The 16,894-nt window shown below is 40.9% G+C and overlaps 1 protein-coding gene across 1 annotated transcript; it reads right to left on the bottom strand.

Annotated features, from left to right (window-relative positions):
• Positions 1 to 1,777: 1,777 nt before the first annotated feature.
• LOC111964273 (myosin heavy chain, fast skeletal muscle-like) lies at positions 1,778 to 16,055 on the bottom strand. Its single transcript, XM_023988106.2, has 38 exons — positions 16,006 to 16,055; positions 14,621 to 14,833; positions 14,359 to 14,502; positions 14,113 to 14,269; positions 13,983 to 14,010; positions 13,740 to 13,860; positions 12,633 to 12,725; positions 12,485 to 12,548; positions 12,277 to 12,375; positions 10,715 to 10,818; positions 10,351 to 10,489; positions 9,897 to 10,165; positions 9,640 to 9,810; positions 9,245 to 9,557; positions 9,039 to 9,109; positions 8,750 to 8,837; positions 8,530 to 8,647; positions 8,282 to 8,405; positions 7,668 to 7,804; positions 7,301 to 7,556; positions 6,942 to 7,184; positions 6,681 to 6,857; positions 6,415 to 6,560; positions 6,227 to 6,317; positions 5,733 to 6,122; positions 5,530 to 5,656; positions 5,322 to 5,440; positions 5,019 to 5,215; positions 4,746 to 4,929; positions 4,488 to 4,653; positions 3,956 to 4,080; positions 3,530 to 3,838; positions 3,118 to 3,447; positions 2,842 to 3,012; positions 2,620 to 2,724; positions 2,443 to 2,538; positions 2,087 to 2,221; positions 1,778 to 1,969 (listed from the first exon to the last, which is right to left on the bottom strand). The coding sequence occupies exons 2-38, from the start codon at positions 14,819 to 14,821 to the stop codon at positions 1,949 to 1,951; spliced, it is 5,829 nt and encodes a 1,942-aa protein (XP_023843874.1). The 5' UTR covers positions 14,822 to 14,833; positions 16,006 to 16,055; the 3' UTR covers positions 1,778 to 1,948.
• Positions 16,056 to 16,894: the final 839 nt, after the last annotated feature.

Here is a 16,894-nt window from a genome sequence, read left to right on the forward strand (position 1 = left end):
CTGAAGTAGCACTCCATCACTCTCCTTCTTGGTCAAATAGCCCTTACACAGCATGGTGTGTTGGTTCATTGTCCTGTTGAAAAACAAATGATAGTCTCACTAAGCACAAACCAGATGGGATGGCGTACTGTATCACTGCAGAATGCTGTGGTACCCATGCTGGTTAAGTGTGCCTTGAATTCTAAATAAATCACTGACAGTGTCCCCAGCAAACCATCCCCACACCATCACACCTCCTCCTCTATGCTTCATGGTGGGAACCACACATGCAGAGAGTAATGATGTACTGTTGTTTCTCTTTGCATATTTGAGATGTTCTTGCCATAATATGGACTTRGTCTTTTACAAATAGGGCTATCTTCTGTATACCACCCCTACCTTGTCACAACACAACTGATTGGCCCAAACGCAATAAGATGGAAAGAAATTCCACAAATGTACTTTTAACAAGACACACCTGTTAATTGAAATTCATTCCAGGTGAATACCTCATGAAGCTGGTTGGGAGAATACCAAGAGTGTGCAAAGCTGTCATCAAGTCAAAGGCTGGCTACTTTGAAGAATCTCAAATCTCAAATAGATTTTGATTTGATTCTGGGCTCTGGCTGGGCCACTCAAGGACACTTCTGTGTTGTCTTGTCTGTGTGCTTAGGGTCATTGTCTTGTTGGAAGGTGAAACTTCGCCTCAGTCTGAGGTTCTGAATGCTCTGGAGCGGGTTTTCATCAAGGATCTCTCTGTACTTTGCTCCATTCATCTTTGCCTCGATCCAGACTAGTCTCCTAGTCCCTGCCACTGAAAAACATCCCCACAGCATGATGCTGCCACCACCATGCTTCAGCGTAGGGATGATGCCAGGTTTCCTCCAGATGTGAAGCTTGGCATTCAGGCCAAAGAGTTCAATCTTGGTTTCCTCACACCAGAAGATCTTGTTTCACATGGTTTGAGGSTCTTTTAGGCGCCTTTTGGCAAACCAAGCGGGCTGTCATGTGCCTTTTCCTGAGGAGTGCCTACTGTCTGGCCACTCTACCATAAAGGGCTGATTGGTGTAGCGCTGCAGAGATGGTTGTCCTTTGTCGTRGAATATTCTAATCAAGTAAGAGAGACTTTGTCATTTCTTCAAACAATCATCTTAATTCAATGTCGATTAATTATTGCAATAATGAGGCTGGTCGACCCCACACCCTTGAGTGTTGGGCCGAGTAACCTAAACTTTACTCAAATGCATAGTACTATACAGTTGAAGTCGGAAGTTTACATACACCTCAGCCAAATACATTTAAACTCAGATTTTCACAATTCCTGACATTTACTCCTTGTAAAAATTCCCTGTCTTAAGTCAGTTAGTATCACCAGTTTATTTTAAGAATSTGAAACAACTGTGGGACCTTATATAGACAGGTGTGTGCTTTCCATATCATGTCCAATCAATTGAATTTACCACAGGTGGACTCCAATCAAGTTGTAGAAACATCTCAAGGATGATCAATGGAAAAAGGATGCACCTGAGCTCAATTTCGAGTCTTATAGCAAAGGGTCTGAATATTATGTAAATAAGGTATTTCTGTTTTCTATTTTTAATAMATTTCCAAAAATGTCTAAAAACCAGTTTTCACTTTGTCATTATGGGGTATTGTGTGTAGATTGATGAGGAAAAGGTTTTATTTAATACATTTTAGAATAAGGCTGTAACGTAACAAAATGTGGAAAAAGTCAAGGGATCTGAATACTTTCCGAATGCACTGTATGACTTGTAACTGAGAACGAAACACACAGGAGGGATGATAACAAGCAATTTTTATTGGCTGCAGCCTGCAGTGTTCACACCCAATGTGCCATTGTTCACACATAGGGTAGGCCTACTAGTTACAGTATGTAAACATTTCACAAGAAATTCATATTGTATGGTTGCTTGTGAATGTCTCGTTTCCTCCATTCCTCCAAAGCTGATCACTCCATTGTATCCTTGGACTAAAAGAAACATTTAGGGAACAATAAATAGTCATTAATCACATTAATCTAATTTCTAATCTCAGCCATATTTGTTGAATGGCAACAGAATGACCTATTAATAAAGGGTTATCATACCTTGCAGCCAATTTCACGGCTCTTGGCTCTCATCTTGCTGACCTGGGACTCAGCGATGTCGGCACGCTCTTGAGCTTCCTCCAGCTCATGCTGCACCTTCCTGTACCTGGACAGGTGAATGTTGGACTGCTCCTCCTGTAAGACAAACCAACTGGTCAAATGTAACATATATACTGTAAGCCTTATTATAAGACATTATAAAGGCTCAAACCTGCTTATAAGTTAAGTTATGGAGCGTTATATCTGCAGGCCATAGGTAAAGTGAAGTAAATGTTACCAAAGTAAATCTAGAATGCATAGTTGAAACTATGCAGTTTTATGGTATTTCTACGATAATAAGAATTACATTTACTTACAGCCTCCTCAGACTGTCTCTTGTAGGCTTTCACTTTCAGCTGCAGCTTGTCCACCAGATCCTGGAGCCTGTTCGCATTCTTCTTATCCTCCTCAGTCTGTATAAATTAAAGGACGATTATGGCTTAGGGGTCAAGATTACTCTTTATAGAGTTCTTCTCATCAGATGTTGAAAGTACCTGGTAGCTGAGCTCCTTGACTCTCCTCTCATATTTGCGAACACCTTTAATAGCATCAGCTGAACGTCTCTGTTCAGCATCAACTTCACTCTCCAGTTCACGGACCTTGAATGAAATAATTTGATTATAACCAAGTTATTACAGTGTATTTCCTTTGTCATTGGTGGAGTCATTAGTAGTCAGTGTGATAGTTTTCATTAAGATGATGTAGTTAGAGTTTACCCTGGACTCCAGTTTCTGGAGTTGTTTCTTTCCGCCCTTCATGGCCAGGTTCTCAGCCTCATCCAGGCGGTGCTGCAGGTCCTTCACTGTGACCTCCAGGTTCTTCTTCATCCTCTCCAGGTGAGAGCTGGTGTCCTGCTCCTTCTTCAACTCCTCTGCCATCATGGCAGCCTGCCACCATGGCATTTCATGTAGAAAAGGATAGGGATGTTACTAATCGGCAAGTACATTTTGCTGTAAGACTTTAGATTTACATTATATGCTATAAGCACTCACATCAGTAATAGCCTTCTTGGCCTTCTCCTCTGCATTTCTTGCTTCCTGGACAGTGTCTTCCATTTCACCTTGGACCTGAGTAAGGTCAACCTCCAGCTTCTTCTTGGTGTTTATAAGGCTGGTATTCTGAGAATGCAGCAGTCCAACACGCTCACTGGCATCAACCAGCTCCTGCTCGGCCACTTTGCGSCCTCTCTCTGTCTGCTCCAGGGCAGCCCTCAGTTCTTCAATCTCAGCMAGCATCAAGTTATTCCTACGCTCCACTATGGCTACTTGCTCCTTCATATCATCTGAGGCGCGGACAGCATCATCAAGGTGCAATTGGGCATCCTGAGGTCAAAGGAAGAAAACTCAATGATATCATATTTGTTTCACAGCCTTCCCGAGTCAAGTAGATGTTTAAAATCYATACCTTGAGTGCTCCCTGGATGTTCCTCAGCTGTTTTTGGCTTTCAGCAGCCTGGCGGTTGGCATGGCTCAACTGAATCTCCATCTCATTGAGGTCTCCCTCCATCTTCTTTTTGATTCTCAGGGCATCATTCCTGCTCCTGATCTCAGTGTCCAGAGTGCTCTGCATGGAGTCCATCATCCTCTGGCTGTTCCTCTTGATCTGCTCTGTCTCCTCATCCTTCTCTGCCAGCTTCCTGTCAACTTCACTTTTAACCTGGGTTAGCTCTAGCTGAACATGGAGAATCTTGGATTCCTCATGCTCCAGCGTAGCCTTAAAATGTATCAAAATTGCAATTAATTTATAGATGAGTAATAGACAACAGAATATATTGTACCTACTCTCCCTTCCACTTTTAAAAATGGGCATTTTATCTGTATTCTCTTTTACCTCTGCTTCCTCCAGGGCAGTCTGAAATTCTGACTTCTCAATCTCCACTGTCTTCTTTCCTTTCTCCAGCTCATGGATGGTCTTTCCAGACTCACCAATATGTTCAGTCAGGTCAGCGATTTCCTCTTTGAGAAACATGGAAATAGTGGTCATCACACAAGATGGTCAATTAGATTGCTTAAAGAGTATTTACCCTAATAAGAATATWTAWAWAWWWWTKWAAMYKSMWKKWWTKKTTTYYTKSMWKKWRRMMWTWAARKWAMYKKYYWRKKKTTYCMRRWTWMYWWKRAAWTKKRMCYWWWAWTWAWTWMMAWWWKRRKKRAAWWRKTTTYCYYWAYWWWWWWWWAAAWTWARKWWKKTTAAATGACAGCTTTTCTGTGTTAGAGTGATGTGAGCGTACCCCAATAACAGAATGGTGTGGGCATATACCGGTCATTAAAAATATTAATGTGAGTAGACCGCTGATTGGCCAGCTTATGAGATGTTCACTGGACAGTTACTTTAAGTTTGTTTCMGAATGTTTGGAACATACGTTGCAGGTTCTTGTTCTCCCTCTTAAGTGTCTCCAGGTGGTCCAAACATTCTTCATAGGAGTTCTTCATCTTGAACAGCTCGGTGCTGAGAGAGCGGGCCTCTTTCAGAGACMCCTCTAGCTCTGCCTGGCCCTCCTCATACTTCTGCTTCCACTCGGTCAGAACCTGGAAGTGTCATTAACAATTTCATTAATAAATTAGTGACTGAATAGGTGGATTTCATTCATTTTTCCTTGCCATCTTGTCTTTCATGGTACCTTGTCAAAGTTCCTCTGCTTCTTGTCAAGTTGGGCAGCTGAAGCRTTAGCTCTCTCCACATCAATCATGAGATCCTCCACTTCACCCAGCAGTCTCTGCTTAGTCTTCTCCAGAGAAGCACACTTGGAGTTTGTTGCTTCAATTGTCTCTTGTGCGTCTTGCAGACGCTGTGCAAGCTTTTTCCTGTAAAGGTATAGAAACATGTTTTTTCTCTGATGTTTGCCATTGTAGGTATTTTGGTCATTATGAACATGTTCAATGTCTTTAATTACTTGGCATCCTCAAGCTCCTCAGTGCGCTGAATGGCATCAGTCTCGTATTTGGTTCTCCACTGAGCCACCTCGCCGTTGGCTTTGGACATTCCACGCTGCAGCTCAGCCTTGGCCTCCTGCTCCTCCTCAAACTGCTCCCTGAGCAGGTCACAGTCATGGCGGGCTGATTGAACAGAATGGGCCAAGGCATTCTTGGACTTTCGGTTGATTGTAGAGAAAGAAACCTTTCTTTAGAATTTGTTCAAAACGATTTGTACACATTTGATGTATTTCTTTGCAAACCTATTATGTGATTTATCCTACTTTCACTTCTTCCTCGATGTGCCTCTTGAGTTCCTCAACCTGCTGTGTGAAAGCTTGCTTGSCCCTGGTCAACTGGGAAACCAGAGCTTCTTTTTCCTCCATCTGACGCCCGTATTCACCTGATTGAAGATACAATGTAGGAAATATGTTTCTAGCAGATATATTGATGATGTTTGTTTGGGTAAGTAGTGTTTCTTTGCACACTAACCATTCTCTGTCAGCAGTCTTGCCCTTAGCACACCTATGTCATTCAATTGGCGCACATGTTCATCGTTCTTGGATTTGAGCTCACTCATTTGATCCTCAAGAGAGCGGCACATTTTCTCATAGTTTCCCTGAAACAAGTACAGTTTTAGAGTTATTTGATCATGACTTGTTTTTTGACTTCAATATAAATCTGTTATTTTTTACCTTTGATTTGGAAACAGACTCCAGGTTGCTGGAGAGGTCATCAATCTCCATTTTGTATTCACTCTTCTCCTTCTCCAGCTTCTGCTTGACACGCTGGAGGTTGTCTATTTGTTCTCCCAGTTCTGCCACAGTGTCGGCCTGCTTCCTACGGAGAGCAGCAGCGGTGGCCTCATGCTGCAGGGTGGACTCTTCAAGATCACGACGCAGCTTCTGGAACTCAGCCTCACGCTTCTTGCTCATCTCAATCTGGACAGATGTTGCACCTCCAGCTTCTTCAAGCCTTTCACTGATCTCCTCAAGTTCCCTGGAGAGATCAGACCTCTGCTTCTCAACCTTTGCCCGAGCAGCACGTTCAGCCTCAATCTCCTCCTCCAGCTCCTCAACCCGAGCCTGAAATACATGGTCGTATATATTCAGCCCTTGCAAAGCCAACTAGAAATATTTATTCGTATAGATTAGAATCACTTTAGTTAAGTACTACGTCTTGAATCAACCTGGAGCTCCTTGATCTTCTTCTGGAGCTGAAGACTAAGTGTCTGTTCATCCTCAACCTTGTTAAGAAACTGGCTTAACTCAAAGTCCTTCCTATGTACAGTTGAACACAAGAACAGGGAATGGAGATGAAGTTGAAGTACTTTCGGTAAAATATACGAGCTTGCTTTAGTATTGGCCAGCAACTTACTTCTTAATCTTCTCCTCTGACTGCTGCCTGTCATTTTCCAGATCCATTACGGATTCCTGAGACAGTTTCAGATCTCCTTCAAGCTTCCTTTTGGCTCTCTCAAGGTCCATGCGGACTTTCTTCTCTTGCTCCAGAGATCCTTCCAGCTGTTTTAACAGAGAGCAGGCGTTATTGTACTGTGGTTCCACCTAAATGTGTATATGGATAATGTACTACTAGTTATAACCTCTTTTTACTTCCTCAATTCAGTTTKTTTTTTTGCTCACATCATCCACTTGCTGTTCAAGCTTGGTCTTGGCTTTGGTCAGAGTGTTGACTTTGTCTTCCTCTGCCTGGAGATCATCAAGGACTTGCTGATGCGCCTCTTGGAGGGCTTTCTTCTCCTTGGTCAACTTGGCAATGGTTTCATCTTGGGAGGCCATCTCCTCCACTAGGTTTTTAACCTAAGTAGAATCATGTAATGTTTCATTAACATGGTTGCCTGTATCTATAGAGATGCACAAAGGTTGTATTGAAAAATAGATAACCTTGTTTTCGATGGCATGTTTCTCCTTCTCTACTTTGGCCAAGGTGAGCTCCAAGTCATCAATGTCTTTCTTCAGCTCAGAGCACTCGTCCTCCAGTTTCCTTTTCTTGGCAGTCACCTCAGCATTGAGCTCCTCCTCATCCTCCAGCCTTTCAGTTGTCTCTTTGAGTTTGGCTTCAAGCTGAATCTTACTCTTAATGAGTCCCTCACACCTTTCCTCAGCATCATTGAGGCTCTCACCTTCCTAGAGTTATGATTATATGATATTTTATTAATTGTTTCACAATTATACTCTCAAATATAAACAAGGGTTGATGCACATTTTACTAATCCACTCATTCAGTTACAGATGCTACTTACAGATGCTACTTGTAACGCCAAGGCATTTCTTTCATTCAGTATAGCAACCATCTTCTCTTCAAGCTCTTTCTTCTTGGACAATGCCTTTGTCAGATCCTCCTTTGTTTTTTCAAAGGTCTCCTTCATTTGGGCCATCTCCTTCTCAGTTTCAGCACTCTTTAGAAGAGGCTTGATCTTGAAGTACAGCTTCATCCATGGCCAGGTTTTGACGTTCATGAAGGAGCGGATGTTGTATTGGATGGCGAAAGTAGACTCTCTGTCAAAATCCAAACAAATAAAACAATAGTTGGATCAAGTCAATTATAAACKCAACAACTGTGTAAACCAATGAGGATGGATAGACATTTCTTTCCAGCAAAGCCTTTACCTCCTCTCAATCATCTTCATATACTCTCTCCTCATGAGAAAACCTCTGCACAGGGCCTGAGTCATGGTCACCAGAGAAGCCAGTTTCTCATCTCGCATCTCCTCCAGAGTACCCAACAGACCAGCTTTGAAGAACACCTGCAATTTAGTGTTTATTAGAAAAATATTCTGAACTCAGAGGTTCAAAGAGCATGTTAACACCTTTAAAGGAGTAATCTCGGAAACCCAGATYTAAAATATTGTGTAACTGCGTCACATACTTGATTAGGTTCTGGGGGAAGATGTATGTGAGAAAAGATACGAATGAGAGTAACAGTCTCCACCTCCCTAAATGGAAACTCTCAGCCAAAGCCCCCCCCTCCCCCCATTAAGAAAACGTTCCACTTGAAATCATTGCTTCAAATTATTGCTTCAAATCTCTGCCCCCACTTTAAGCACCACCTTCACCCAATCCTGACACGTCCAAATAACCAGTGATGGAAAACTAAAGTACCGGAACTACCGTTGCTCGTTAGTCGTTGGATCCCACAGTCTTTTGACAGATGTTAACATTACAATACCATTTATGTTATGTAGTCTGTCCWCAAGAGATTAGTAAGAGGMATAATGTTTTACCTTGGTGTGCCCAAACTTGTACTGAGTGTGGTCCACATCAATGGACCCCAAGAGCTTCTCTGAAGCCTTCTTGTTGTCCATGAACTGTCCMTCAGGGATGACTTTGGCATTCAATACTTTGTATCTGAAAGAAAAGATAGTTCAACTTCATCAATCAATACCACGCAGTATCCACACAGCTGTGTTGGATGTCACAATATCTGCAACCACTGACGATGGCTGACTTTTCAAGCGTACTGTGTATTTACCTCTGCTTGAAGTCACCATATTGGATTCTGCTGGGGAAGCCCTTTCTGCAGATTCTTATACCTTCCAGCACACCATTACACCTCAGCTGGTGGATGACCAGGAAGTTTTCCATCAGACCTTGTAGACAAACRTAATGTTTTACTCATTCATTTTCATAAAACTTAAAACAAGGTTCTTCTTCACAGGGCTAAAAACAATTTCCAGCTTTTTAGCACTTACCTGGTGTCTTTGATTCATTGGGAATCAAACATCGCACAAAGTGCGGATGAGTGCTCCTCAAGTTGGTCATCAGCTTGCCCAAGTTTTCCTGAAAGTTTAAGCATACTTAAATCAACAATAAACATTTGCCTTGCAAACTCCAAACTCAATTGTTGAATCTCAAACATTTTGAACAAAAGCCATTTCAGATCCACGCACACCTTAAACATATTATGATATGAATAAAATGTGAATATTTCCCCTCTCCCATAATAATGGAACATTCTCTCCATGTTTGATGAACACATACCCTGAACAGAGCAGACACTGTCTGGAAGGAGCCACCCTTCTTCTTGGCTCCACCCTTCTTGCTTGCAGCCTCTATTTGTATATTCAAAAGATAAATTCCAGCATTACAGGGATGCAAAATGTGTTAGTATTTACGGAATGCGCTAATGCCATAACTAGGCTTTATGTAAATATTTTTGAAAAATCTGTGTGAACAGTGAACACTACCATCGGCTGCTGGAGTTACATAGAGATAAGCCAGCAGTTTGACTGTAGACTTCTGGTAGAGTTGCACAACAGAGTCATTCAGGGGGTCCTTGTTCTTGTCCAGCCAGCCTGTGATACTGTATTCTACAATGCCAGCATAGTGCACAAGGGCAAAGTGGGCCTCCTTCCCTGCCTCCTTTCCTTTGGTAGGCTTTGGCTTTTGGAAGGCGGCAGTTTTGCCAAGATGCTGTTCATTCAGCTTGGTCTTGAAGGTAGTGTCAGAAGCTTTGGGGAACATGCACTCCTCTTCAAGGATGGAGAAGATGCCCATTGGCTGTTGAGAACAGAATAATTTTAATAGAGACCAGGCTTTTTTACAGTAAAATATTGATTTAAGAAATTGTTATTCTGCGTACCTTCTCAATAAGCTCAATGCAGGCAGCCAAGTCCATACCAAAGTCAATGAACGCCCATTCAATTCCCTCTTTCTTGTACTCTTCTTGTTCCAGTACAAACATGTGGTGGTTGAAAAACTGTTGCAGTTTCTCATTGGTGAAGTTGATGCAAAGCTGCTCCAAGCTGTTGTACTGGAGAAAATGAAATGTTTAGGGTAGTGCATTAAGTCAGGTAGTTAGTGTAAATTGGAAGGAAAAGTAAGTTGTTTACCACTCACATCAAAGATCTCAAATCCAGCGATGTCCAGCACACCAATGAAGAATTGTCTGGCCTGCTTTGTGTCTAACATCTCATTGATACGGACAACCATCCACAAGAACATTTTCTCATAGACTGATTTACAGAGGGCCATAACCGAGTTGCCAACCTGTGGTACAGTCTGCCCCTTGGTCACCATCTCATTCCCGACCTTCACTCTGGGGTAGCACAGAGCTTTGAGCAAGTCAGCGGAGTTCAAGCCCATGAGGTAGGAGATTTTATCAGCCACTAAGATGGAAGGTAAAATGGTACTCTTTTTTACAAAGATCATACTTTTTTACAAAGATCAGATATTTCAATCACCATGTTGAGTAAATATGTACTGCTTGATTTGATTTCATGCATGTAATGTACACCAGTTTGACAACGCCAGAGATTTCTGGTTGCAGTGTCTTCATCATTTTTCAATTTACCTTCAGTGCCATCAGGCTCAGCCTGCTCCTCACGCTGCTTCTGCTTGAACTTCATTGCCCCATGATGCATCACAGAACCAGTCAGCTTGAAGATGCCAATCTTCTCATCAGCAGTGAAGCCCAAAATGTCAATGGCCTCCTGTGATTTAAAGTAGAGGTGGGCTATGATTACACAAAATGGACTTCCTTTGAAAAGCAAGTTGATTTCCCTCCTATCCTGGAAGAACACTACACATCACCTCTCTCAAGTAAGAAAGAAAAACACGATTCCGTGCAACATCAATCAAAATATGATCAAAATATGATTCATCATGCTAAGAACAAACAATTATGGCATGAAATAACATATGTCAATTTAACTTACGTCAGTGGCAATGAACTCGTCCACATCACAGATACTCTTGACGGTGATTTCACCCTGACTGAGCATGGGATAGTCGTAGGGGTTGGTGGTGATCAGAAGTGCATCTGGATTATGTACACATGTTTAGCAGTGACATTATTAACCTGTTCAACTCGGACACTCTCTGGTGGCATTTTCTAAATGACACATAATATTGTATACTACCCTCACACAATACATTTTGGTTACAAAACTATAAGTCTTAAGAACTGTGGGATTCTGATAAAGGTGTCAGAAACAATGTGACTATTACAGAGCCCAAGATATTTTTTGTCAAATGTTGGGGAATAAAATATTTGAAAGTCTAGGTTTGACATAAAATATGTCACCAATTACTGTTCCAAAAGGATATATATATATTTTATATTTAATTTTTATTAAAAAGTCAGATCTTTTACCTAATGTTGTCACTCGAAACATGCTCAAATTTCCATAGGAACACAGACATTTAAAAGACGCAGGGCAAAGTAATCTTTCGTCTTACAGGAATCCTTTTTCGTCTTAGAGGAATGATATACATCATTTATGAGGAGAAAGCTGGAGTCTCTACCTATCCAGTGTGTAAATATACCCCCTGTCTGATTCCCAGTTCGTCCACTAGATGGAAGCAAGAAATCACATGACGTATCTTGGCCACTGTCTGGTTTGGGTAGTGAGTCACAGTGCCAAAATGGCTGAACAGATTTTCAAGCCTGACATCTTACAATGACCCTAGAAATCAGGCCTTTCAAGTGGTACTTAAAAAATAAACAAGACACAGACAGGTGAGGAAACTTCAAACTTATTTTCCCAATCACTTTTCCTATTATAAATGAGTGAACTTGATCAACGGTCAGTGGTGGAACAAGTACCCACCTGTCATACTTGAGTAAAATAATAGAAAATGACTCAAGTAAAAGTGAAAGTCACCCAGTAAAATACTACTTGAGTAAAAGTCTAAAAGTATTTGGTTTTCAATATACTTAAGTATCAAAAGTAAAAGTACAAATCATCTCAAATTCCTTATATTAAGCAAATATTTTTACTTTATGGATAGCCAGGGGCACACTCCAACACTCATACATAATTTAAGCAAAGAATTTGGGTTTTGTGAGTCTGTTAGTCCGCCAGATCAGTGGCAATAGAGATTACCAGGGATGTTCTCTTTATTAGTGCGTGAATTGCACAATTTCCCTGTCCTGCTAAGCATAAAAAATGTAACGAGTACTTTTGGGTGTCATGAAAAATGTATGGAGTAAAATGTACATAATTGTCTTTAGGAATGTAGTGAAGTAAAAGTAAAAGTTGTCAAAAATATGAATGGTGTTAATGGTGCACGTGGAGGATGCATACAAGATAATGTGGATGGAGAAGGAAATGTATTGCTTTGCAATGACCATCAGGGTGTACCCTATTTGATGGTAACCCTCAAACTCACCAGACCCAGTACAGGGCCCAGAACAACTTCTCAGAGTTTAACAGGCTTTTATGTAGCCCTATTGGCCTTATGTATTCCATGTCATATTTCTGTATTTGTCTCTCACCCAGCAATTGTGGCTGGTGTCCAGTCATGAGCTGATAGAAGATGTGGTAGCTTCTCTCAGCAGACAGCTGGAATGTCACTCTAGACTTCTCCAGCAGATCTGTAGTTCAGGTATAGCATGGTTAAGAGTGTGTTGTATAACATAACCCTTTTAGAAGATAATGACAAGTTGTATGTTGTATAACATATCCATTTTAGAAGATACTTACAAGTTTCAATATCGGCTGAAGCCAGCTTTCCGGTAGTTCCAAAATGGATTCTGATGAATTTACCCTGAACAGTCGAGACATTGTAAGTAGTTCTTCAAGATTTTAACACGCAGCAAGTAATGTGAAGCGGCATTTTAACATTACTTACAAAACGGGAGGAGTTGTCATTCCTCACAGTCTTGGCATTACCATAAGCCTCCAGCAGAGGGTTAGCTGCAATGATTTGATCCTCCAGCGACCCCTAGAGATGACATGATACAGCAAACTTTATAAATGAAGTTTAGTGAGTTTCATTCCAAAATGCTATTGGGGAGGGTTTGGCCAGGGGGGCTTTACTTGGYTCATCACGCTCTAGCGACTCCTTGTGGCGGGCCATTAGCAATCATTTCTGATGAAAAAACACAAATGTGAGCTGACTGATTCTGTGAAGTTTTGGAAATCAACTCTCCAAATCTACTTACATGGACTTCCTTAACTGGGGTGTCATAGGCCCCATCTGAAATGTACCATCAGACCCCTGGAGGCTGCTGAGGGAAGGACAGCTCATAATAATCGCCGGAACGGAGCAAATAGAACTGCATCAAGCACATGGAAACCACGTGTTTGATGTATTTGATACCATTCTACTCATTCTGCTCCAGCCATTACCAAGAGCCCATCTTCCCCAATTAAGGTGCCACCAACCTCCTGTGCCCTAGACCCTACAACGCAATTGTGTAGATCTGAGATGCTCTAAGCAACATGGTGAAACTTTCACCTGGCCTATTAGAGAGAAAAATGACGCTATTACCATATGGATTGCTCCTGTCAAAATGCGTAGGGTTTCGTGATCCATTTGGGATTGGGCCATGGCCATTGAAGCTGATGGGCGTTGTGGAGAGCCGTATCAAGTGTACAAAGCTCCCCACTGGAGCCAGGGGTTTAATCCCTGCATCCACTCTTCCCACTACATCTCCCACCTGCCTGTATCCCTCTTTCGTTTCATAACTGTCTAAATAAAGTGTAAAAATACCCTTAAAATATATTTTTAAATGAATAACGAAGCGCACTACTTTCAGTTTTATGCATTTGTACTGAAAAAAATATAGGCCTAAACAATATGATTTATTTTCTGAATAATACATTTAAAGATAGCAAATTTGGTCATCRGTACCCACACCAAAAAATAACAATAGCATGATGCCTCTGCTTGAAATCAACATACTTTAATCTCGACACACTGTATTTGCACAGTATATACAATAATGTGTCTCACCTTTATTTTCCCAGAAGCAGCAGCTGCTGCTTGTTCCTTCTTGCCTCCAGCCACTGCGATTGTCGCAAAGTACTGGATGACACGTTTGGTGTTCACAGTCTTTCCTGCACCGGATTCTCCGCTGCGGGGAGGAAACACTCAAAATAAACACTTTACACAGTTGTTTTCTGTTCAAAATGATTGAAGACTAAAGACTTAATGAAGTTGATACGTTCATTAGGCTACACAGACACAGGTGCTTACGTAATGAGGATTGACTGGTTTTCACGATCTGCAAGAGGGAAAAATACCAAAGATTAGCCTATATTGATGAGACAATAAAGAGGCCTTCTCTTTTTCAGTTAATTTAAATTGCACCAATAAGTGAGCATACCAGTGAGCATGTGCTGATAGGCATTATCAGAGATAGAGAAGATGTGGGGTGGGGCCTCAATTCTCTTTTTGCCTCTGTAAGCATTCACAACCGACTGGTCGTACACTGGGAGCCACTTGTAGGGGTTCACAGTGACGCAGAACAGCCCAGAGTAGGTCTGTAATAGAAGGGAATAATGTTTGTTAACATTTCAACTCTCCATTGATTCATGTCTTGACCGCTAGATTATCTTTCATTTAAACTCACGTAGATCATCCATGCTGCRTAACGCTCTTTGAGGTTATACAACACCGTGGCCTCATTGAGGTGGGTCATCATGGCCATGTCCTCAATTTTATCGTACTTTGGAGGGTTCATGGGGTGGATATCATCCTCTTTTACAGTGATGGTCTGTGCCCAAAAAATACACATAAAAGAGATGAATTATTAATCTAAAATGTTACTTACCTTGCATGTACTAATCCATTTTTATTAGAGTGCTGAGATAGAGATACATTATATCACTTACTTGCCCACATAGCGTTTTGACAGTGGCTTTGCCACCCTCTCTACTCTGGAGAACCCCTTTGAGGTACATCTCTTTGGGCTCAACCACAAAGAAAGCTGATTTGGCATCAAAGGGAGCAGCCTGGGCCGCAATCCTCTCCCTTTCCGGCTTGCGGAGGTAAATGGCCGCCGCGCCAAAGCACTGCATCTCTGAGTCCCCCATGGTGGCTCTTTGCTGTTAGAATGTAATGCATTKTTGTTAACAAAGACTCAGGTACCAACAAAATATAAACAATGGAGAAATAYGACTTCAGATTTTGACTTATGATAGGTTAAGTCAGTTGTACTAAGCTCATGCGGCATAAGTTATAGGCTATTCACCGAGAATCACTGGGTTGGTGGCACCTTAATTGGGGAGGATGGGCTTGTGGTAATGACTGGAGAGGAATTGTGGAATGGTATCAAATACATCAAAAAGCTGGTTTCCATGTGTTTGATGCCATTCTATTCGCTCCGTTCCGGTCATTATTATGAGCCATCCTCCCTTCAGCAGCCCACTGTGGTGGGTACATTAGTTGAAATGATCATTGAACAAGATGTTACAGATGATGCCTTTAAGAGTTGGAATCTTTCTCATTATTAACGTCTTAAAAAGAGAAGATAACCCCACTGTAAAGTACTGACTTCACTCGGACTAAAGGGAATCATTGAACGGTACTTGAGCGGTGGTTGGACACATTGACAGCATACAACACTATACACTAAGATAACCTTATGGTATGTTGTCACTTCATGACTACTATGGTAACTATCTCAAGGTCAAGGCCATCAGACTGTTAAATAGCCATAATCACTAGCACTAGCTGCCTRTATGCACGGACTTGAAATCATTTGCCACATTAATAAATGGAACACTAGTCACTTTAATAATGTCACTTTACTCATCTCATATGTATATACTGTATTCTAAACTATTCTACTGTATCTTAGTAGATGCCGCTCTGACATTGCTCGTCCAAATATTTATATATACTTAATTCCATTCCTTTACTTAAATTTGTGTATATTGGGTATATGTTGTGAAATTGTTAGATATTACTTGTTAGATATTGCTGCACTGTCGGGAAACTAGAAGCACAAGCATTTCGCTACACCCGCAATAACATCTGCTAAACACGTGTATATGACCAATAAAATGTGATTTGATTCCAGATTTGATTGAATTGAACTGCAGATACACAAACTGAAGGTAACTGAAGGTACACAAAACAATTATTTAATTGTAATGACAGGACCTTAGCCAAATTAGTAACTAATAATTAACATTCTTGGTACTGTATATGTGATAACACAAAAATGTAACATTTTATAACTACATGTAATGTTTGCAAAGTAAAATGTTTTTACCTTGTTAGACACCAACAGTGCAGGTAGGTCTCTGGCAGCCTTTGAACAGAATACCTAAAAAGACAAAACATTTATTTAGTATTTTACAGCTTCCTCTACATATTAAAACGTATAATATTAAATCAGATAATGCAATATAGAGTGACTCTAATAATTAAGATATAGTGATTAAGATTATAATCAAAGAAATAATCAGAGCGTTTGATCATTTAAATGTGCTTGTTATCTATGAGCAAAGCAAGACTAAACTGAGGTAGCATCTGTGCTGGAGCATGACTTACCTTAGCTGGGTCCCTGTCTGTCCTGATAGGAGTGGTGTCGCTTCTTATATAGAGGGACGAGTGCTCTCAGGAGATTACTACTTGATCTCATTGGTCATGTATTTTGGCTTTGTTTGGCAGTAACCTCTAGACTGCTAGTTGACGTGTGACTGCATCGTGAAATATCCCATGATTTATCTCACATATAATCAGGGGCGTCAGTGGCTGTCATTGTTTTGAATGATTTATTTAATTGATGTTGACATTAAATATTGTAGCGTATACAGTATATATATATAGATCTTATTTTATATGTTTTACAAGATATGTAAATACGTGTTTTGTGGTGTGCAGTAAAAACATTGACTCAATCTATGATGAAATCTCTACAAAATCTCAAATGAGGTGTGAAAGGTTTTTTGTCAAGCATTTCTAACACTCAAGCTTTGTTTCAAGTAGTGCACAGAAAATACTTGATTCAAGGTTAGGTCAATCTATGGTTCTTCCTCTTAAAAAAAAACGTTCACTGGCACACACAGAATATCCTCATTTAGCCGTGACATCTTGAAATGTCATTGGTATACTGTTGCAGTAGCCATGCAAGTCCTAAATTGCTATAAAGAAATAAA

The sequence above is a fragment of the Salvelinus sp. IW2-2015 genome, linkage group LG1 (genome assembly GCF_002910315.2).
Source record: "Salvelinus sp. IW2-2015 linkage group LG1, ASM291031v2, whole genome shotgun sequence".
Classification (NCBI taxonomy): Eukaryota; Metazoa; Chordata; class Actinopteri; order Salmoniformes; family Salmonidae; genus Salvelinus; species Salvelinus sp. IW2-2015.